Source organism: Lutra lutra, chromosome 14 (genome assembly GCF_902655055.1).
Source record: "Lutra lutra chromosome 14, mLutLut1.2, whole genome shotgun sequence".
Lineage (NCBI taxonomy): Eukaryota > Metazoa > Chordata > Mammalia > Carnivora > Mustelidae > Lutra > Lutra lutra.
In genome coordinates, this window is record NC_062291.1 from 34,995,340 (window position 1) to 35,019,252 (window position 23,913).

At 38.4% G+C, this 23,913-nt stretch overlaps 2 protein-coding genes across 7 annotated transcripts in view; one reads left to right on the plus strand and one right to left on the minus strand.

Annotated features, from left to right (window-relative positions):
• Positions 1-1,317: 1,317 nt before the first annotated feature.
• On the plus strand, positions 1,318-18,241 carry NUDT13 (nudix hydrolase 13). Of its 4 annotated transcripts, XM_047702490.1 has the most exons (10): positions 1,393-1,407; positions 2,689-2,809; positions 7,608-7,699; positions 10,462-10,601; positions 12,047-12,181; positions 12,961-13,067; positions 14,974-15,099; positions 15,263-15,374; positions 16,292-16,446; positions 17,572-18,241. In XM_047702490.1, the coding sequence occupies exons 3-10, from the start codon at positions 7,617-7,619 to the stop codon at positions 17,764-17,766; spliced, it is 1,053 nt and encodes a 350-aa protein (XP_047558446.1). In that variant the 5' UTR covers positions 1,393-1,407; positions 2,689-2,809; positions 7,608-7,616; the 3' UTR covers positions 17,767-18,241. The 4 variants fall into 4 exon arrangements, with proteins under 4 accessions (XP_047558445.1, XP_047558449.1, XP_047558446.1 ...); XM_047702489.1 differs by lacking the exon at positions 2,689-2,809 and having other exon boundaries at positions 1,318-1,407; XM_047702493.1 differs by lacking the exons at positions 2,689-2,809; positions 15,263-15,374 and having other exon boundaries at positions 1,318-1,407; positions 17,572-17,708.
• Positions 18,242-20,261: 2,020 nt separating this feature from the next.
• ECD (ecdysoneless cell cycle regulator) overlaps positions 20,262-23,913 on the minus strand; it is a 47,226-nt gene continuing 43,574 nt past the window's right edge. For all 3 annotated transcript variants that reach the window (XM_047702484.1, XM_047702482.1, XM_047702483.1), the window contains exons 13-14: positions 23,088-23,302; positions 20,262-20,549 (exon numbers count right to left, since the gene is read on the minus strand). In XM_047702484.1, the coding sequence (XP_047558440.1) occupies positions 20,319-20,549; positions 23,088-23,302 (446 nt within the window). In that variant the 3' untranslated portion in view covers positions 20,262-20,318. The remainder of the gene's footprint in view (positions 20,550-23,087; positions 23,303-23,913) is intronic.

Consider the following 23,913-nt stretch of genomic DNA (forward strand, 5'->3'; position numbering starts at 1 on the left):
AAGAAATGGCTGGTCAACCAGAGTTACTATTCTTCCTCAGTAACCAAGTTACATGTTAATAATAACATCCAGGATTTAATAATCAGTATCCCCTGTAGTCTACCCTCCACACACATAGAAATTCCTTTACAATGTAAGTCAAATCATCTCATTCTCCTGCTCAAATTCTTCTGTCACATCCCATCCCTCCCAGAGTAAAAACCAAAAGGATTACAATGGCTCCATAAGAATTGTAAGATTTGTGAAGCCCTATGTGATCTGATACTTGGCTACACTTTGACCTCATCTCTGACTATCATGCTTTGTCCTAGGCTTTCCTCAGACCTGCCAGTTACACTTCTTCCCCAGGACCTTTGCATCTGCTGATTTTCTCCTGTCTACGAATCTCTTCACATAGATTTCTACTTGGTCTCCTTCCTCAACTCTTTCACTGTCTTTGCTCAAATATCACCTTTACAATAAGGCCGGCCACCGTATATAAAATAGCAAAATCCTCCCTCCTCTTATCTTGCTTTATTTTTCTCCTCAGCACTTATAACTAAACACATTGTATATTTACTTGTTTTTTCCTTTAGAATGTAAGTTGCACAAAGACAGAAATTTTCCATTTTTCACCCCTGCTGTATCTGGTGCCTATTAACAGTCCCAGGTTGGTATTTGTTAAATACATGTTGGATGAAGGTCCTTCAAAACTGTCTTTTCCTACAAGCAAGCAACTTTAAAGCAAGAAAAGAGCAGAACCAAAGTAGTTTTGCTAGACTGCTTTCAGTGCTATGGAATCCTGCCCTGGTTGATCAAGGGATGCATTCTGACATAAGCTCACACACCTTTAGACACAGTCAGGTCCTTTACAATTGGCAGATTTCATGAAATGTTAGAACTAGTTCTAAAGTGGGCAGAGACAGGAAGTTTGAAAGTTAGCTTAGTTCCTGCCCCAACACTCCTTTCCTTCCCCACAAAATATGCCTTTTGTGTACTAGGATGGGTTTAATGACTATCTTTTTGTTATTAAAAAGTGAATCTACTGCTTCTCCAAAGACAAGGTTGGTAGTTTTTCTCGTAATGGATTTAGAAGATCTTAGATCGTGCTTTTGACACTCACCGTTAACTTTGCTGTTGTAGTGGATTTTAACATGCCTCTGGATTAAACTACAATTCCCAGGGTACATCTCTAGGTGAATTCTGGGAAGTGTGGCAAAAGAACGCTTATAACCATGGTTAACCTTGGAAGACTTAACAGCTAGCATGAAAACAGAACTACATTTCCCAGAGTGCATCTATAGGGTATTCTGGGAAGTGTGGCGGAGGCCCCTAAGGCGGGAAAGCCCTACTTCCCAGGAGCCTGACTAGTTCCCTGGTTTCTGCTGATTCCTGAGGCCTAGGAAGGCACCCTCCCCCAAATTCAGAGTGAGTACAGCGGATCAGAAAACTGTTGAGGTTCTAAGCAAAGGAGGGATTTTATGGGAAGGCATAATCAAAACTTGAAAAAAAGCTCTTGGTCACAGCATTTTGTGATTTTTAGCTTAGTCTTTTCCTTATTGCAGGAACCAGGAAATGGCCAGTTTTGCATCATAACTTATAGAACTATCCTTTTAACTAAAGCTAAAGCTAATATTCTAACTAAAGCTAGTATTTTTCTGGTACTTTCTTGGAGAGTCATTTAAAAACGGAATTTGCTTACTTTTTTGCCTTGTGCCTGCATTATTTTTTAATTAAGGGAGGAAACATTTTTAGAAAACTACTTAAGGAGACTTTGAAATCTGTATCCTTTGGCTCCTCAATTTTGCATATTTCCTCATTCCACTGAGGTCCACATTAATGAATAGACAGACTGAAAAGGGCTCTCTCAAACTCTACCAAACTTCTTGGTAGAATAACCACAGAGATTCGAGATGGACCCTTTCGTCATTCTGTAGTACTTTACAAAGTAATCTTTCTTCTTAAAATGAACAGGATAAAAAATGTAGGAATTATTTATTACAGGGGCTTGAGAGATATTGTTAATCTTAACAGCCTTGCCTCTTCATCAAATAATTTTTGGTAAAAACAATATTATCTTTCATCTTTATCAGTCCTTGTACTTTTAAAGACATAAATCATAAATGAATGTTGAAAAATGCTTTCCCATGTATTTCTCATCAAAACATGAGTTTTGGAGCCAGATAGCCCTGGGCTTGAAACTGCTACTGTCTAAACTGTGATTTCAGATTAGTTAAAGCTTTATCTTCCTCACTTGTAAAATGGGATAAATTCGTTCATTCATTCATTCACCCATCTATATTATGTTTTACATTGTGATAGAAACAGTTCTAGGTGCTATAGAAAGGGGAAGATACAATCCCACCCCTTAATGATTTTACAGTCCAACAGATCTGAGAATTAGGTAGAAACCTGACATGGTTGTAATACACTTCAGATCCATTTTCTCTCCTTCCTTCCCCTATGAGAAGTGAGACAGAAAGGAAGCTCCAAGGAGTTAGGTGACAGCTCCAGATCACAAATTCAGTCAGTGGGAGAATAAAAGTTCGGAGTCTCTTCAGTGCTTACTTCCCTGTTCCTTCCTCAGTTTGGAGATATGCACAGACTGTAAAACAGAAGGCAAGCCTGAGCTTGTCATCTAATGTAAAATAACAGTGCTAGTATTTTCTTCCAAAACTTATTTCATGAATAGTGAACTTTTATCCCCAGCATGCCATCAGGAATAAAATACCATAATAGTTGCCAGTTCAAACAAAAACAGTTCTGTTTATAATGTGGATTTGAGAATCATGGCAGGTTTACCAGTTGTTTTCCAGCAAGTTTACTAAAGGTGAGCCCTTGAGCCAATACACTTTAAATAAAACATCACACTGAAGACCTCCAGAAAAGTAAAAAATCACAAACCATTTAGAAAAAAGTAACATTTTCCCTGCATTAAATTTCTAAATAGCGTGGAGTTTTAAGAAATTATATTTTCATTCCACAAGTCGGTTCACATATCCTCATTGTTAAAAGACTCTTTTTTCTTTTCTTTTTTTTTTTTGGACTGAGGTACACAAAGAAATGCAACACGTATACCAATTGGTTCCTGTACTGTGTTTCTGTGTTCATGTTATGGAAAATGCTGGAAATGTACTATAATATTCTAAAAACCTAGAATGGTCAAAACCACAGTAAATAAATGAGCACAGGACATCAAACAGTTTGCAAAAGGGAAACTAGAACTATTAAATCTCAAAACACTTTTAATCTCGGTAGTTATTACAAAAATATAAAATGAAAGGTGTTTTTTTTTTTTTAAGCCAAACACTACTGAATCTTGTAAATGCAGCAATGTGTAGAAAGAGCCATATGATTTTAAACTAAATTTTGTCCCAGTAATTCTACTTTGGGAAACTTAAAAGAAGTAGCCTGAAAATATCAGCACACAGGTATTTAGTGGTATCTTATTTCTGGTAATTTAAAATCAGAGCAACCTAAATGTCTAAAATCAGGGGAATGTTTAGCCAAATAAGGATGAGTCTACCTGAATGTATTATTTTGCAGCTAAAAATATTATATAGCTTATACAAAAACATAGAAAACTGCTTGTGATGTGTTTCATGAAAACAAGTTGACAAAAATGTGTCCTCTAATTACAAAGATGTAGAAGTTGTACATGTAAGGGGGCACCTGGGTGGCTCGGTGGGTTAAAGCTGCCTTCGGCTCAGGTCATGATCCCAGGGTCCTGGGATCGAGCCCACATCAGGCTCTCTGCTCAGTGGGGAGCCTGCTTCTCTCTCTCTCTCTCTCTGCCTGCCTCTCTGCCTACTTGTGATCTCTGTCAAATAAACAGATAAAATCTTAAAAAAAAAAAAGAAGTTGTACATGTAAAAAAGATTAGAAAATATATAAGTTATATTTATGTGGTCATATTATGGACACCCTCACAATTCTGTCTTCTAGATGTCCTGTAATGTAATTATATTAATTTTATAATTCAAATTATATATTTTAAAGAGGAAATTATAGTTAAAGCTGATTTTTAAGGAATCACTTTCTCCTCTTTGACTTTTCAATAATCTCTGTAGTTTTTATATAAGATGTGTATAAAGATATACAAGGGACCATTTAGAAAAGGAATTCAACTTGATTTTTTTTTTAAGATTTTTTTTATTTATTTGACAGAGATCACAAGTAGGCAGAGAGGCAGGCTGAGAGATTTGAAGGGAAGCAGGCTCCCCGCTGAGCAGAGAGCCTGATGCAGGGCTCAATCCCAGGACCCTGGGATCATGACCTAAGCCGAAGGCAGAGGCTTTAACCCACTGAGCCACCCAGGTGCCTCTAGACTTAATTTTTATCTACTAGGTTCATGACTGTACCAATGAAGGTACAGTTCTCAGTTGAAATAAGTCTGGTTTTCCTCTTGATTGTTAATGTTTTTTCAAAGTTACATTAAGAACTTCACTATGTTTTTTACAAGCTGTGACCACCATCCCATGAGTCAGCAGGCCATGATAATCCACAACTGGCTAAGGTTAATTTAGTAACAGAAACTAGACAAAACATCAGGCAGCCAAGGACAGTGGGCCACATAGTTGGTAGTTAATGGCACAACCAAATAGCTCTTGTCTCTCAGGATTCAAGGAACTAACAAAAAGAATTACTTTTGGCTCCCTGGGACTGTGATGAGGTAATCCTGTTAACGATTTGGTATGTGTACTTCTAGTCACTTTAAAAATAGAAATAAATATATATTTATGTTTACTGATGTGTATATGTCCTTTTGTTTTTCTTTCTTTTCTTTTCTTTTTCTTTTTTTTTTTAGAGAAGGAGAGAAGTAGGGGCAGGCAGGGACAGAGGGAGAGAGAGAATCTTAAACAGACTGCATGCCCAGTACAGAGACCAACACAGGGCTCAATCCCACAACCCTCAGATCATGACCTGAGCCAAAATCAAGAGTTGGTTGCTTAACCAACAAAGCCACCCAGGCACCCCTATGTCCTTTCCTTTATAAATTAATTATATCGTGGTAAACCAAATATTACTTGCTTTTCTTACTTAAACATATATTGTGAATATCTTTCCCTGTTACTGTATATGAATGTTTCCACTGTTATCTTGTATTTATTTATTTTAAAGATTTTACTTATTTGAGAGAGAGAGAGAGAGTAGGGGAGAGGGGCAGAGGGAGAGGGAGAGGGAAAGAGAAAATCCCAAGCAGACACCTTGCTGATGTGTGGCTTGATCCCAGGACCCTGAGACCATGACCTGAGCCAAAACCAAGAGTCATATGCTTAACTGACTGAGCCACCCAGGCACCCCTCTTCTATTTATTTTTAAGAACTGTATATTATTCCCCTTTATCATACTTCTTGGTTAATGTTCCTATACCTATCCTTTTCTTCATAAGATAAATTCATAGAAGTGGAATTGCTAGGTGAAAAGGATGTTTATTTACCATGTTGATAGATATTCCCAAATTGCCCCCCCCAAAATACTATACCAGTTTACACTCTCAGAGTTTGTACATGAGACATATACGTAGGACATATCTATGTACAAGAAACGTAAATATATTTATTCTAGCATATCACACAAGTCTTTAGGTTATTAAATTAGGAATTATGCCTTTTAATACTCTTCTAGAATGCTTTTTAACCCACATATCACATGTTGCCTTCTGGGAAAGCTGTTTGTCTTCTCTCTCCTACTAGAGACCCTTGATAGCAGGTTTTTCATCCAGTACATTTCTGTGTTCCTTAAAGGACCTTGCATAAAGTCAGTTTTCAATAAATACTTTTTGTTGAATGTTGTTTGCTAAATATATTTTACCCTTGATGGGGCGCCTGGGTGGCTCAGTGGGTTAAGCCGCTGCCTTCGGCTCGGGTCATGATCTCAGAGTCCTGGGATCGAGCCCCGCATCGGGCTCTCTGCTCAGCGGGGAGCCTGCTTCCTCCTCTCTCTCTGCCTGCCTCTCTGCCTGCTTGTGATCTCTCTGTCAAATAAATAAATAAAATCTTAAAAAAAAAAATATTTTACCCTTGGCTAGGACACTGATTGTAGCCAAAACTGTCCAAGGATTAGTCATCAGTGATTCATAATTATGCAACCAAGAAGTAAGCCTAAACTTTAGATGTTCCTCAGTAATTTGTTTAGTGTCAAAGCTTCCTCCCTTGGGCACAGTTAAAAGCGTGGTTGGTTATTTGTACTGATTTTCTCATTTCAGTGGAACTTCTTGAATTTATTGCCAATGGGGGAATAAAATAGTTATTGATAAACAATTTAAAAGGAATCATCTTGGGGTGCCTGGATGGCTCAGTGGATTAAGCCTCTGTCTTTGGCTTGGGTCATGATCTCAGGGTCCTGGGATCGACCCCCGCATCAGGCTCTCTGCTCAGCAGGGAGCCTGCTTCCCCGTCTCTCTGCCTACTTGTGATCTCTCTATGACAAATAAATAAATACAATCTTTTAAAAAAATAACAGGAATCACTTTCTACAGAATGGATTCATAAGATACAGAATTTTTTTTCTCTCACAATGAGACACACAAAATAGAAAATATCTTAGATTCATGTAGATTTGCATAGCTGCCTTTTGAAATATTTTCTTAATGGCCATGATTTTTATATTTTTCTTACCTATAGGATTCCTCTTACTTCATTCTCAGAGGGACTTTGACTTTCATATATTCTGAGAAACTTACTTCAGTTACTTGGAGACATTCCCAGTCTTACCTGGTCTTAGAGAAATGCTAGCTGCTATAACAAACTTCGAAAGTTCAGTTGCTTAATATGGCTGAATTTTATTTCTCACTCATAAATCGTCCAAAGTGTGTGTGTGTGAATACTTTAGTTGGAAGGTGGCTTTTCTCCATGTTGTGATTCAAGGATCCAGGTTTCTCCATCTAATGGCTCTGCCATTCCAGAGTCTTACTAGCAGGAGGAGGAAAGGGGATGATGGCATACCCACTTCTTTTATTATTATTGTTTTTAAATTTTTACTTAAAGATTTATTTACTTCAGAGAGTGTGCACACACACCAAGGTGGGGGGGAAGGGCATAGAGAGAGGGAGAGAATCTCAAGAAGACTCCAGGTTGATGGCAGAGCCTGGTATGGGGCTTGATCTCACCACCCTGAGATCAGGACCTGAGATGAAACAAAGAGTTGGATGCTCAACCAACTGCGCCACCTGGGAGCCTCTTAGCTGGCATACCCACTTCTTAGCTGCTTCATCCCAGAAGAGATATACATCACTTCCACTCACATTGCATTATTAAGACCTACTTTTGGCACTGCTTAGATACAAGGAGAGAAATGTAAATTGTGGCTTAGCAGCTACCTTTTAGCAATAATTCTTAGGAGGAAGAATGTATTTTTTGTAGATAGCAGAGTCTCAACCTATTAGGTAGGCGGAACAGGTTGCAATTTTGTAGATTAGAAAAGGGGTACTGAAAAGTTGAAATCCCACAGCGAGTTAGTAGGACAAATGCAATTTAGAAACCAGATCACCTGACTCCTATTCAGTTTCTTTCTTCAATATTAAAAAGTAATCCTATCCTGGCTGAAAGTATAACCATCTTGGTGATTCATTACTTTAATTGCATACTATGACTTTTTTTTTTCTTTTAACTTCTCTTTTCTCTAAGGACCTGACAATGTCCCTGTATTGTGGAATTGCTTGCAGGAGAAAATCTTTTTGGTACTTTAGGCTGCTGTCAACTTATGTTGCTAAGACCCGGTGAGTTGTGACCAACCTGAGCTCTGATTATTCTCTTTTTGGCCCATTAAATTATAAAATATAAGTATCTCAAAATCCTATATTGAGGATGAAGGATATATGATTAAGATTTACATATAAGGACAGTCATAACAAATTATAACTGGAAAAATTCTAAACTAAATTTCCAGTAGTAACTAAAATATCTGACATATTTAAATATTAAGTTCTATTAAGATAAGAACTTTGTCTTTCCCACTCTGGTACCCCTCTGCATATGGGTACCCCTCTGGTACCTGTGTATAAAACAATACCAGGTGCATAGTAGTCACTAAAGGACTACTGAATGGATGAATGACCAAGAAGGGAGAAATTAATTAAACGACGGTACACCCCTATGATGGAATTAAAAACTATACTGAATAGTAATAGTTCATGAAGTTTCCTGAAAATAAGGTAGATAATTCTAATTACTTCACCCCTCACCCTCTAAGAAAGAACTAAACTACCAGTTAAAGGTAGACTAGGAGAAAAACCAAAACCAAAAACCCTACTCCAGTACAGGAAGATGGTAAAGGACTTCTTTGTCACAGCCTGGGAAATTTGAAATCTGTGAATTTGAAATCACTAGCTATTCTCATAGTTTTGGGGGTTTAAATTTGCACCATTTGTGTTATGTCCGCCAAACCCCAACCTAAGAAAAGAATGTAAGTAGTAGTTGTAGACTTATAAGACCGCTGGGCACCTTGCAGAAGCAAAGGTGAAACTCCTCTGAAGAAATTCACTCATAACCAGGGCCTCCTACTGGAAAAGCTCTGCCAAACGTGAGTGCCCAGTCCAGAATTTAAAGGCACATAAGCACACAACGATACATGAACAAAAGTGAGAAAAGGAAATTGTGGTACTTATATTATTGTAGGTTATTTGCTGTTCCCAGGCTGAGACTCTGAGAACAATAACTGAATTACTGTATAATTATTGAATGGTCTAAAACTGACTGTATTAAAGTGATTTTAAAATGAGTAAAAAAATCATGAGAGAATGAAATCCTGTCAATAAAGAACATGGCATGAAAAGAATGTTGAAGAAAAAAGGCTACAAGTAGGTATGATCCTGAATATACCTATCTATGTGCAGGTACACACAATAAATAGTTTAAAGAATTCCCAGGTGTAAACAGTGATCATCTCTGAATGGTGAGATTCTTGATGATTTCCCTTTTTTGAACAAATTGCTAACTGTATTTTCTGATTTTTATGGGATGACTTTTGATTTTTATAAATAGGAAAATACTAGCAGAGTGGCGCAGCGGAAGCGTGCTGGGCCCATAAATAGGAAAATACGCTTAGGTCCAATAATCTTAGTGTTGTTTCCATACTATTATAACTAAAGGGGGAAAAGGAATTTTTAAAATTAGTGTTCCTGATCAAGAAGGAAAATGTAAGGAACTTTTGGGACCTCAGTTCCAATTCCAGTGAGGCTCCAGATTTAAGACCTTAACCTGAGTGTTTTTGTAGGTGTTTTGCTTTTTAGGGTCATTAGGGTAAAGCACAGGTTGTATGACTCTTACTGTTCTTTTAGGAAGGCAGCTTTGTTTGTTCTATTGTTTATATTTGGTAACTTCTGAGTGGCACAAATCTCTCCTTTGACATGCATTAAGTCTTTGCCCCAGGAAGTGACAGTCTCTTATAATAAGTTTAAAAATACCATTGAGTATTAAAATCTCAGGTTTCTTTGGTTTTGTGTTTATAAAGAGCTCATTGTAACCCCTTTTATCATACAGTCAAAAATAGGTTCCTAAACATGTCGCTGGGACACATTTATCATTTTCCTTTGTAGTTTTATGTTGAGCTAACTCTGTTAGTGTTACAAAATCTCCCAGATCCTACAGGAAATATCTATAAACTGCATTGCCTACTTCAGTGACAAAACCTGCCATAAATCTGAGTCTGTTTGGGGCTTTTAATTGGCAAAAATGGTTATCCCTAAGGGTCCAGAAGGAGAATCTATATTATGGTACCCCCGAATCATGTGGACCCTGACCTGATTTTCAAGGCTCTTGAAGGGATAAACTTAGGTAATCTTTAATGAAGGTGCTTGAAAAGCCTAGATCTGGAACCAGTACTATTTCTTCTAGAGAAGCTAATGATAGGATGTTATCTTTTCTACATTTGTATTTTGGCCATTGAAGATATTACACTTATTAAATAAGTGTAGGTCAAGTATAGGCTTCATTTTCCCACCAGTGGTCCCTTTGATAGAGATAAGGAGCCAATGGTGTCCACCTGGGGGACTAGGTGTTGGAAGCAGGAATGCACTGAAGATAACATCTGCTCTTTATCATCCCTAGATTGAAAGAGAGTTAACTGAAAGTATGGTGTTGGCTCTTCATCTATAATAATAAAGTCTGCATTCATCCCTAGGTATTCTGTGGTTGATGTTTTATCACTGTACTTGTTTTCCTTTCACTCCACTGCATATAAATTCTTGCCTCACAGCGTAATATTGGCAAAGTACCCTGAGTTTCAATATAGTAAATATTTATTACTCTTGAAATTCAATTCAATAAATATTTATTGAACTGAGCCATTCAATATCTAATTACTGGAGATAAAGAACTAAGGCTGACCCTGCCCTTAAGGAGATCATAGTCTTTCAGGGGAAAGAGCAATTTAGGATATAAATAAAAGGAAATGACTGTGATAGGAGAGAGATGCAAGAACCGAATTCTGAAAGATGGATGCTGTACAAGTAAGTAATAATGCTTTATTTCCAAAATACAGGTATTTATTTGAGCTGAAGGAAGATGATGATGCATGTAAAAAAGCCCAGCAGACAGGAGCATTTTACCTCTTTCATAGCCTGGCTCCTTTGCTTCAGAAATCTGGACACCAATACCAGGCCCCCCGGCATAGCCTACTAGGTAAGCCCAAAGAGGACCAATAGAGTAGATCACTCTGTGGCCATTAAGCAGAATTTCATCCATATCAAACCCCTGAGAAGGTTCCTTCAATTTTAGAGTCCAGATTTTTGAAGTTACTTCTACCAATTAATTATTTAGTGTATAAACCTGAGTTGCCCATATATTATTTAGTGACGGTATGAACCACTATTGCCTTAAACTAGGGGTCAGTGAATCTGCTGTCCAAATTGGAACCCAGGGGCGCCTGGGTGGCTCAGTGGGTTAAAGCCTCTGCCTTTGGCTCAGGTCATGATCTCAGGATCCTGGGATCAAGCCCCATGTCGGGCTCTCTGCTCAGCGGGGAGCCTGCTTCCTTCTCTCTCTCTCTCTGCCTGTCTCTCTGCCTACTTGTGATCTCTGTCAGATAAATAAATAAAATCTTTAAAAAAAAAAAACAAAAACAAATTGGAACCCACTGCTGGTTTTGTAAATATTGGAACACAGCCTTGCTCATTCATTTACGTATTGTCTGTGGCTGTTTTCGAACTACAGTGGCAGAACAGAGTGGTTGTGACAGAGAGCCACATGACTCACAAAACCTAAAATATTTGCCCAGCCCTGCTTAAACCAGTGATTTTCAGCCTCCATGGAATTGCATACTGTTCTACTATTTAAGATTTGCATCATAACTTCATTTCTTTTAGAAGGATCAAAAGTAAAAGTGACTTAAAATTAATTTTAGAACTTGGGAACTCTTTTAGGGTATGTAAATAAAGATATCTAAGGCACTGGGATTTAGCATTCAAGGTACTAACTTTCAGTATTATATGATGTCACTATACACTGACTGACTTCTAAATACAAAGCCAGTGAATTTCCTCCATGGGTCAGATGTTGAATACTTGGATAGATAGTTTCTAGCAGTGCAGAAGTGTATCAGGATGCCAACAGAACGCAATGATATGTTGTGTTATGAACAAATAAATATGTCCTTCATGCACAAGAGGACATATTTTCTCCCTATACAGCACTTGTCTTACACAGACTGGGATCTTGGATGAATAGTCTACCCTAGGCCACACACGCAGCGTACTCTAAATTATATGTAACTGATTTGGTCTCTAGCATTTTAAGCATGACACTTTTTTTTTCAGCACCATAATACATTAACTTATCATGTATCTTTTGAACTAGGGGATATCCTCCTTTCATGATACAATCATAGATTACAGTGGTACACAGCAAGAATTCTTTTAGTCTAAATACTTTAGGTTGCTGATGGGAAGATGGAGGTATAGAGAGACTAAGTGATTAGACCAAGATTACATAGCTAATTAGCTGCAGGGCAGTGGCTAGAAGCAGGTATACCTATTCAAGCTGAAGTGGATGATTTCCTAGAAGGTTAATATGGCTATGGTGATTTAGTGAAAACCTCTGTTTTCTTCCCTTCTCCTTTTGTTTCTTAGAGTTGGAAAGGCTCCTGGCAAAGTTTGGACAGGACACACAAAGAATAGAAGACTCTGTGTTGATTGGATGCTCTGAACAGCATGAAGCATGGTTTGCTCTGGATCTAGGTCTAAACAGCTCCTCTTTCCAAAATGGTATAGAACATTATTTCTAATAAGTACTTCCCAGTGGTGCTTAGACTTTGGGATCTCATGTATAGTAAAACTTCAAAGAAAATTTTGTGAATACCAAAGGTTATCAACCTTGTTTTGTTTTGTTTTTTTAAGTTAGGATATAAAAAATTACTACCCATCTACTGTCATCATTTATAAGAAGATAAAGAACATTTTAATTCTTTCTAAGCTAGGTAGTAGCTACACAGATGTTTATTATTTTATTCTCTGTACCTTTATACATTTTATATTTCTTAACTCTTTCATGACATCATTCTTATCTCAGGTGAATAAACGTGTTACCATGCTCAGGGTCTTCAGACCTGCCTTTGGGAACCAGTTTGGTATAAGGTTCATGGTTCCAACTAGGCTTTCCTTCTCTTCTGGGTCTAGTTGTAAATGTAATGATGCTGTTATGCAGTGCAGATAGGAGCTTAGAGGTGCCATTTTACCTCTTTTCCAGGGATAGTATGTGGTTAGTGCAAATATTATTACTCTGAAGAGGATCTTGAGAAATATTATGCTCTGATGTTTCTCAGATTTGCCTGAATATAAGAAATCACCCAGTGCTTACTAAAAAATAAAGATTTCTGGGCCTCACTCACCTGCTGTTCAGAATCCCCAGGCTGGGGCTTGAGAACCTGTATATTTTTTGTTTTCCCTAGTTGAGTATTATTAGGTGAGTTTGGGAAACACTTGAGGGGGGCCCCAAGGCAAAGTTCAGTGTTTGTTTCATTTCATCCTCCGTTCTCATTTTCTAGCTGCCCTACAGAAACCAGAAATGGAGACAGAGCTCAAGGGCTCTTTCACTGAGCTGACGAAGGCTCTCTTCCAGCTGAACACAAAGGATGCCTCCTTGCTGACCATGGTAGATTCTGACTTCTTAGTTCTATAGGGAATTTAGTAAAGCAGTGTTTATGGGTGAAAAATGCATGTATGTGAAGGCTAGAATGACATCTGGTTTCCTCTTGAGCAGACAGATCACAGTCCTTCCTATAAACCTTAGCAGAGGACAATGTGCTGTGTAGAGAGATTGCTTATTCTCCTTTCTTTTGCCCTTATTTTTCGCAGGACCATTTTCTCCCAAGGACATGCAGATCTATCAGCCTCATGATATTTTTAGTGACCCATAGCATAACATACATCATTATGTTATTCCTATGAGAAATTACTTTGTATTGCTTTAATGATTTATCCTCACAGCTTTAGACTTCACTTGTTAAAGTGCTTTTGGTTGTTCATTTAACTTAAAAAGACATCTCTAAACATTTTTATTTGCAAAAAAATCCCACCTTTATTGGGGAGGAGTACCTGATGGGGCATTACACTGGAAATATTGGAAATGTCTTTTTTTTTTTTTTTTAGCCTTTAAACAGCATTTATTTTAACATTCTCATTTTACAGACAAGACAACTGAGTCACAAAAATACAAGTGTTGTTTATTACCAGGTTTGGAACATGAATTCATGCTTCTCAAAAGAAGCAGGGTCATCACTCTCTGAACTAAGACATGTGCTTTCATGTGCTTTAATCATGGCAAGATCAGTGATATCCACTAAGCACTGATTTTAGTGATGCAATCATACAAATGTATAAGTGCAAAAGTGAGAGAGAACACTTGCTGGAAAACAAGAAAAGAAAAGCTCTTATTACATGAACCATTTTGTACTACCACTAACGATTTATAGGACAGTAACACAATGTAAAAATAATTCAACAGAGAGTGATGCCAGCAAGACGGTAGACCAAGAAGTTCCAGGTCCTAATTCCTTACTTAAACATTAACACACACACAACCGAGACTGAATCATGAAGAAATAAATGAATAAATCTATAGTTAAGTTTGATTCAATCAGTAACCAAAGCCTCCCAACAAAAAACAACCCAGGACTAAACTGGTGTCTTCAATGAATTCTACCAAACATTTAAAATAGGATTAAGCCAATCTTTTTCAACTTCTTCCAAAAAACTGAAGTGGAAACACTGTTATAGATTGTTTGTATCCCCCCAAAATTCACATGCAGAAATCCTAACATCCAAGGTGATGGTATTAAAAGCTGGGGTCCTTGAAAGGTAATTAGATCATGATGGTGGAGACCCTGTGAGTGGGATTAGTTCCTTTATAAAGAACTCATCCTTCCATTAGGTGAGGACATAATGAGAAAGTGCTGGTTATAAACCAGAAAGAGGGCTCTTGTCAGACACTGAATCTTCTGGCACCTTGATCTTGGATTTTCCAGCCTCAGGAACTTTATGAAATAAATTTCTGTTGTTTACAAGGTACCAGTTCATAAACTTTTTGTTATAGCAGTCTCAACTGACTAACTCATTCTATGCAGCTAGCATTACCCTGCTATCAAAGCTAGATAATGAAAAAACAGCAACAAAACTACAGACCAATTATTTCTCATGAACACTGATATAAGAATCTTCAACAAAATACCATCAAACAAAAATTCCAGAGTATATTAAGAGAACGAAATATCTTATTTTTAAGTTGAGTCCCAAGTACATGGGGCATTCATTATAATAGTTTATATATTATATGTATTTTAAATGAATCATACTTTCTCTTATTCATATTTCAGATGCTAGAGGAGTATGTCCAGATAATTCCTTTTTTTAAAGTTCAAACAGTTGATAGCATTTAAAGTAGGTGAGCTGGGAAGGGATTGGCATTTCCCTTTGAATTGCTCTAAATACTAGGCCCAGCCCTATTACAGATGAGCTTCACATTCTCTCCAAATGAAATCAGCCTATCTTTGTACTCCTAGGCTCAGGCTCTTCTCCGTTGGCATGATGCTCATCAGTTCTGTAGCAGAAGTGGGCAGCCCACCAAGAAGAATATGGCTGGCAGCAAGCGTGTGTGCCCTTCCAATAAGATCATCTATTATCCCCAAGTAAGCACTACTTTAAAAGGGCAATAATCCAAGAAGACTGTGTGCTAGCTTGTCCTAGGGATAGAAGCCTATACAGTTAAAAGGCTTTCCTTAGTTATCCATTCCTTCATCCCATTAACAGGCCCAAAACCCTAATGTCTAAGTTTCAATTCCCTTTTCCTAGATGGCTCCTGTGGTGATCACTCTAGTGTCAGATGGGACTCGATGCCTGCTTGCTCGCCAGAGTTCCTTTCCCAAGGGAATGTATTCTGCTTTGGCAGGTTTTTGTGACATAGGTAAGAAGTTTAGGGCATGTACAGATGACTGGGGGACACGAAAGCTTAACAATAGTAGGTATTTCTTTATCTTGTTGCTGCTGTTCTGGAGTCTCAAGCACACTGTTCCCTGACAAGTCAAAAAACTGCCTTCTGGCATTTTAATTGTCCAGTATTAGGCAAGTTTTTTGTTTTTTTTTTTAAAGATTTTATTTATCTGACAGAGAGAGATCACAAGTGGGCAGACAGGCAAGCAGAGAGAGAGGGGGGAGCAGGCTCCCTGCAGAGCAGAGAGCCCAGTGTGGGACTCGATCCCAGGACCCTGAGATCATGACCTGAGCTGAAGGCAGAGGCTTAACCACTGAGCCACCCAGGTGCCCCTAGGCAAGTTTTTAAACATATGGCATACCTGAAAGAATTATACAGTTAATACTCTCCCATACACTTACCACCTAGATCCTATACTTGTTTTCTTCATTTACTTTATCACATATCTATCCATCCATCAATCCATTTTATTCTTTGATTCATAGTTTGCAGACATTAGTACACTTCTCCCTAAATATTTCAGTATGCACCGTATTTATCAGAATTCAATAGATATTTATAGGGTTTTTTTTTTCTCAGTCTGCTGGGGTAAAATTTGCAAAAGGTGAAACATGGCATTAGAATTTTGTTAAAGCAGAGGTCAGCGGGAGCCTCTCTAATTGTCACTCTTATTTTGCAGTCTAAGTAAGTAAGTAACTAGTATAAGTATTGTAGTTTAGCACCCAACTCCAGATTTGAGTCCTGTTGTTGTAGAGACTCAGGGATTTAGGGCTCTCCCCAAGAATAATTCATTGAAACTCTGGAGCCAGTTTTGGGCTCCTTTCACAGATGGGTATTTGTATCACCCTTCCCGCTGCAGGGCTGTCCTGAATTAATCTGAGTGCTTATAGGTGAAAGTCTGGAAGAGGCTGTCCGGAGAGAAGTTGCAGAAGAGGTGGGATTGGAGGTGGAAAGACTGCAGTACTCTGCATCCCAGCACTGGCCCTTTCCTAATAGCTCACTCATGATTGCTTGTCATGCAACTGTGAAACCAGGGCAGACAGAGGTAAGTTCTGATGCTTCCCTTATGCTGTGGTATTTCCTTTGCTTCACCCACGTTGGCCAGTAGGCACCTGTCTAGTCCGGCATTGTCTACGTTATTCAAAGATGTGTAATGTAGGATTTGTTTCCTTAAGGAGTTTGCAGTCTTATAAAGGAAACAATCTCCATGCAAATTCAGAGCAGCCACACAATTACCATTCTTCTTTGTATGTATCTCAGTTATGTGACAATTTATTTTTCAGCAGGACTTAGCAGAGCATCTTACAGAGAGTAGGCACACAATAAATGTATCAAATTAAATGACTGATTTCAGGGTTGGTCTTATTGTTCAAGTCTCTTAGGATGTTGGGGACCAGTTATATAAAATCAAAGGAACCTGTGGGTGAAAGGGATTTAGATGTTGTCTCATCCAACCTCATCTTGCTCTTCTGCAGCATCCCTGATAGATGGCATTGTGCTCCTTACTTGCCAAAGTCTATTGTGTTTTGGTTTGCATAGAATTAATAATATCTCTTCTGTCTCAGCTTCTTGTGGATACAATGTGCCTTTGATAATCATTAATGATCCCTTATCCTTTAGAGAGGAGTAACTTTATGTTTTTCTTTAAATTGAAAGTTAATCAAAAGTTATTTATATATTACACCTCACTGTTAACCACTCTTTAGTATTTCGGTATTTGTGTTTTTGGGACTTTTTTTTTTTTTTTTTTTAAAGATTTTATTTATTTATTAGACAGAGAGATCACAAGCAGGCAGAGAGGCAGGCAGAGAGAGAGGAGGAAGCAGGCTCCCCGCTGAGCAGAGAGCCCGACGCGGGGCTCGATCCCAGGACTTTGAGATCATGACCCGAGCCGAAGGCAGCGGCTTAACCCACTGAGCCACCCAGGCGCCCCTGTTTTTGGGACTTTTAAAAGGCACTTTTTTTCTTTTACACTATTTAAAAAATATATTTAACTCTCTCCTTTTAGTTATGCCTCTTTTGCTTCTGTGCAGTATCTAAAACTAATCATCTCCCAGCCTGTAGATCCCAGGTCCTGCTTAGTTCTGGGAACATTTTCTCACCTTTGGCGAGAGTATTCTAAATTTTGTAGCTCCTAACCTTACATTCTGTTTTCCTTCATGTCTTTTAGATCCAGGTGAACTTGAAAGAACTAGAGGCAGCTGGCTGGTTCAGTCATGATGAGGTGGCCACAGCCCTGAGGAAAGACAGTCCATATACTCAGCAACAGAACGGGACATTCTGGTTGCCCCCCAAGTTAGCCATTGCCCACCAACTGATTAAAGAGTGGGTGGAAAAGCCGTCCTGCTCTACCCTGCCTGCTTAGCCCAGACTGAGCCACCTAGATCCCTTCTCAGTATCCTAGAAGGTCATAAGAGAGATCAGTTGATAAAAGGGAGGTGACCAAAGGCCATCTCCAACTTCATACTAAGACAGAGTGGGAGGTGACCCTGCAACAGGATGCCTCTAATAGCAGTGTTAAGGAAGTTCCTATTCATAGGCAATCAAAATGCCAAACTGATGTCAAAATCAGAGGGAAGTCTGAAGCATTAGTTTGAAACTAGGCCCCTGTGCATCCGTTTCAGCTGAGGTCTTGGAAGCAAACACCTTTCGGCATGTATCTCATTAATGCTGGGTTTACACTAACTGCCAAAATGTGTCTGGTATAATTTTAATGTTAACTTAGTAGTGAAGACACAGAACAAATTTCAACCCACTACTGAGTTACTTTTCATCCTCATAGAATTAGGAAAAATTAAACAATATAACATTTAAAAACTCATGTACAGGTAGTTATTTTGTACATGGTATTTATTTTTTTTTTTTAAGATTTTATTTATTTATTTGACAGAGAGAGATCACAAGTAGGCAGAGAGGCAGGCAGAGAGAGAGGAAGGGAAGCAGGCTTCCTGCTGAGCAGCGAGCCCGATGCGGGACTCGATCCCAGGACTCTGGGATCATGACCTGAGCCGAAGGCAGCGGCTCAACCCACTGAGCCACCCAGGCGCCCTGTACATGGTATTTAAATAAAAGTCATATTTCTTTAAGTCATCTGAAGGGATGAAGAAAGTGGGAGCCAAGGTCTTCCTCAGAGTACTCAGTAATAAATCAGATGCAGTGATGTTTTGCTGAGGCAACTGCATCCCAGTGGGGCTTAAGATAGCTAAGTCTTTTGCCATTACTTGGACAGCTTATGACCCAAAGAAAAGATGATCATTTTGCCATGTCTGATTTCCTAAATATAAAATGGTTACTGTCATTTGCATACTGTTAAGTGTTATAACTTCAGCTAAGGGATTAGTGAAGGTGAACCATTTCTTGTTTTATGGGATAAACTAAATTTAGGATTGCTCATCATTCATATATGTCATTCTATACCTTGTCATAGGGGAAAATTTATCTGGAGGAAATAAATTTCCACACCCTGGTTCAGATGTGTATTTTTGCCTTATGAAGTGAGGAAATAGTAGAAAGTGAGAATCTGGGGCAGGGGGTGAGGAGGGAGAAAGAGAATCTATTTGTATGATAAATACTGAAGTCCAGGTTCCAAGCGTGGAACAACTAAAGTGATGGGCAGAAGAAATATTGTTAGGTCTGTATGAAAACAGGACTGGGTGGGAAAGATTTATATCTTCAGACGATTTCAGGCACTAATTTGTGATAAAAGACAAAAGTACCAGAGATCCCAAGATTATTCATACATTCAAGTCTACAGGACTAAGCAAGAGATTCTAGAACTAGACAAAATGAAGTGCTGAATTTCTCTTTGATCCCAAAAGGTCACTGCTTTTGCCATTGCCGGCAAATCATCAGTGCTTTGGGGGATCTCAAAGTGCCTTCATCAGGAAATGTTGAGGGATAGTATGTGAAGGGACTTGATTGTCCTGTTAGGTTGGCAGCTTGCCCTGACCTGATCTGAACCAGCATGTAGAAGGGAAAAGCACTCTCAAAAGAGAGGTCCTGAGACTTCTTCATATCTTGCAGTTAGAAGAAAACAGTTCAGGGTCCATGTGTATTACCATCTCCCAATCTTTTCTGTCTCTGTGGATATGTTTGTGAGCACATGTGTACACATCCCCAATCTGAAGATACTGATAGGGGAGTGTGCAGGATTCCTGGTTATGAGTTTCTCAAACTTACCATGGAGTAACTGTTTGCTTTTGGATTAATGTGTTGTTTTGGAAAAGAAAAGATGAGAGAGGCTAATAGAAGAGCTACAACATTGAACTTTGTTTCCTGGCAGTGAGTGGAAAGAGGGCTTTGCTTCTTAGAACTCCAAGGATATCTGAAAGTTGAGGCAAAAGAGGGCAGGCTTGGGGTACTGAAAATGACAGATAAATAAAAGGAACTTTGGTACAGGGCCTATCTGGCTGGACAGTATTCATGTGGCAATGAGTGATGAAGGTGCTAAGGATAAAAAGGGCCACTCAGTCCATGAAACAGGAGAGCACAAACAGGTAAAATATTAGAACAAATGTATTTATCACTGGAGTGAAACTGGCTCAAGGTAATTTCTGGTAACTGGAATAAAAAAGCAACTTATTCATTTCTCATTTTTGCCTATCACCCTCCTTTCTCTTCCTTTAATCCTCAATAAAGATAAACTTAATGTTCTAAACACAGACTCTGTAAATCTCTCGGGCTGTCCAGGGGCTTGATTTTTCTCTCTTCTACTGACTTCAAAACCTTGTATGTACCTCAGCTGAGATCACAAAGTCTTATGTAGAGTGGACAACATTTGGGGTTCACAGAGAAGTTAGCCTGTGAAACTTGTATTAAAGAAACATTTTAACTAAATGAGACATCTAAACTAGACATGAGCACAGTTGAGAATCAATATTTATTTAAGAAGAAAAAAAGAGAGGCTAGGTGTGCTGGCTAATCTTGCATCGGCTTACTTGTGGGCCTGTGATCAGTGTTATCAGGCAGCTGTACGCCCATGCTTTGTAAAAGGTTCGACGCAGGTCCTGCCAGTCCAGCTTGGGAACTATAGGATTCCAGTATATTTGAAACCAGGTTCAGGTCTACATCCACTGGTGTCATAACAGATCCTCCTGCACCAGAATCTTCCTCATCTGAATTATTACTGGTAGTCTGGGATAGAGGTTCCTTATTTATGGAGAGAAAACAAAATCATGGAATAATAGGCCATTAGATTAGATGGTAGTTACAATAAAAACTAAGCAACAATGTAAAACTGAATTCTAAATTAAAAAGGAAATTTCTTATCCTTAATAATAGAAAATAAAAATGAGGTCTAATAAACTTCACAATTTAACACACATATTAGAATTTGGTTCCAAAGATTTTTAACACACTTCTTTCTAGGAAAAGTTTCTATAAATTGGATTTCTTCCCTGTTTTCAAATAGCCCAAGGGAGATAACCAAGACTAAGGAGACATAGTTTGCCTAAGAGTTTTTTGTTTTTTGACAAAGATCGCAAGTAGGCAGAGAGGCAGACAGAGCGAGAGGGGGAAGCAGGCTCCCCGCTGAGCAGAGAGCCTGATGTGGGGGTCGATCCCAGGACTCTGGGATCATGACCTGAGCTGAACACAGAGGCTTTAACCCACTGAGCCACCCAGGTGTCCCTTGCCTAAGAGTTTTAAAAGAGATAGGCAAATACAAACATTAAAAAAAAAAAGAATCTGGGATGCCTGGGTGGCTCATTTGGTTGAGCAACTGCCTTCAGCTCAGGTCATGATCCTGGAGTCCTGAGATCAAGTCCTGCATCAGGCTCCCTGAGCAGTGGGGAGTCTGCATCTCCTTCTGACCCTCCCCTTCTTGTGCTGTTTCTCTCTCTTTCAAATAAATAAATAAATCTTTAAAAAATAAAATAAAAAATAAATAAATAGAAGAGAATCTAATTTTTTCTCTAAATGAAAGAAACTAATTTCCTTTTTTTCCCCAATGAAAAAACTTCAAGTAAAAACCTGAGGCTCTGTGGACTCAAACCACCAAGAATTTGAATTGTTACTTGAACCTCTGTGGTTTCACAGGTTGGGGAAAGAATGTGAAAGACTGTAGCTTGATTTATAAGCCTTAGTATCTTTGCTATTCAAAGTGCAGCCCAGGAATCAACAGTATGCTGATTATATGTCTGTTAGACCTGTAAGATCTCAGGCTTCCCCCTAGACCAACTTAACCTGAATCTACATTTTATTTACTACACTTTAATTTCCTTTTTATTTTATTTAAAGATTTTTTTTTAAATTTATTTGACAGATAGAGATCACAAATAGGCAGAGAGGCAGAGAGAGAGAGGAGGAAGCAGGCTTCCTGCTGAGCAGAGAGCCTGACGAGGGACTCAATCCCAGGACCCCGGGATCATGACCTGAGCCGAAGGCAGAGGCCTTAACCCACTGAGCCACCCAGGTCACCCTTAATTTCTTTTTTACTTCACTTTTATTTAGATCTTTAGATGGCTCATATACATATTAATATTTTAGAAACACTGCTTTAGATAAATCTAAGATATGGTTTCTTGGTTTCCATTAGGTTTGGGCAATATTTGAAGTGATTATTGTTTAAATGTGGTTTAGATGATGAAAGCAAGGTGAATAACACTCATTAAGGGCCTTAATATGGATTTCACTGTTGGCTTATTTAGTTCTCACATTAATTCTACCATTTAAGGATTACTGGTTAATGGATATATATTCACAGTGGAGGCTGAGCTGGACTTCAAACCCTAATCCCCAAGACTCCAGGGTCCACTCTCTTACACAATGTCTCTTAGGTCCAGGTTAGACACTGCTGGTATAAAAACTAGGATAAGGGGCGCCTGGGTGGCTCAGTGGGTTAAGCCTCTGCCTTCGGCTCAGGTCATGGTCTCAGGGTCCTGGGATCGAGCCCCGCATCGGGCTCTCTGCTCAGTGGAGAGCCTGCTTCCCTTCCTCTCTCTCTCTGCCTGCCTCTCTGCCTACTTGTGACCTCTGTCTGTCAAATAACTAAATAAAATCTTTAAAAAAAAAAAAAAATAAATAAATAAATAAAAACTAGGATAAAAAAATGAGTGGAAGGTGAATCTTAAATTGGTCCTAAATTAAGAAAACATAGAACAAACACTATTAAGACTTGAAAATAACTTGGATTTATTTAAGATCCTTTCTGTTTTTATTTTTATTTTTTAAAAAGATTTTATTTACTTATTTGACAGAGATCACAAGTAGGCAGAGAGGCAGGCAGAGAGAAAGACAGGGAAGCAGGCTCCCTGCTGAGCAGAGAGCCCAATGTGGGGCTCGATCCCAGGACCCTGAGATCATGACCTGAGCCAAAGGCAGAGGCTTAACCCACTGAGCCACCCGGTACCCTCCTTTCTTTTTTTAAAGCCTGTGTAAGCTGTTAGTAGTAGAATGTAACCACAAACCAGTCTGACCACATCGCATGAGTTTTTTTAAAAATCATAATGGATAACATAGAATAAGTAATATAATAAGCTTATATTTGGGAGAAAGAAGTTAATAATCCTTCATTCTATTAGGGAAACATTAGCAATCTTATATTCTTATTTATTTCAAATTAAAAAATCCAATTAATCACCAATAAGAGGATAAAAATTAAAAAAAAAAACTAAGATAAAATAGTTTTAGCTCTCCTTCATAATACTAAGATATTCAGATAGGGGAAGAGGTTAAACACTCACGTACCATTTGCTTCTGGGTGGTGAAACTTTTGCCAATACTGGTATGTGCCAATTCCTGGTCCATCTGGGCCATGTATGACTTGAGATTATTAAGAGTTCCTTTCACAGATGCATCCTCCTCTGTCTCCTGTGTTTTAAGATCCAAGTCATCATCACTGTCTAAACATTCAAAGTCTTCCTCATCCAGATCACCGGAGTCTGATTCATGAGAACTTGGCCCTACACAGACCCCAACACAGAAAGAGCCACATGGTAATTTTTTCTTCAGTGATTATACCTCTCAAAGAGTTAAATATTATCTGCAGAAAAGGACCAATATACAGAGATAAATTACTTCATAAAACTCTCTTCTGGAAAATGGTACTGCGGGCAGGTATTTGCAGAAAGGTACACAGGCTGAGCTGAAAAATATAGCTTTATTTTTTTATTATGAATTTGACTACTAAAATTTTTTACTTAAAAAACTTAAAAGCTACAGAATACATGAATATATTTTGATATAAATATTTAAGCCATATGGAGTTGTTATTGTCTCACTTCTCACTCTCTTCCCAGAGTTAAGCATCTTTTAATAGTTTGGTGGGTACCCAGCCTTTATGCAGTTCTGTACATATGTATAAAAACATAAGGGTGTATATATATGTATATACACACACACACATCGAACCATGTTTGCTTTTCCACTTATTTATATGTCATGCAAGTCCTTCTTTGTGAAAACATATAGATGGACCTCATTCTTTCTTAAGATTGCATAATATTTCATAATACGGTTGTACTATTATTTATTTTTTTTTTTTAAAGATTTTATTTATTTATTTGACAGACAG

Excerpts from the sequence above, each read along its gene's own strand:
- NUDT13 (XM_047702489.1), top strand. The coding sequence starts at position 7,617 with ATGTCCCTGTATTGTGGAATTGCTTGCAGGAGAAAATCTTTTTGGTAC. Across the intron at positions 13,068-14,973 it reads ATGCCTCCTTGCTGACCATG|GCTCAGGCTCTTCTCCGTTG; the intron begins GTAGATTCTGAC and ends TTGTACTCCTAG. Across the intron at positions 16,447-17,571 it reads TGAAACCAGGGCAGACAGAG|ATCCAGGTGAACTTGAAAGA; the intron begins GTAAGTTCTGAT and ends CATGTCTTTTAG.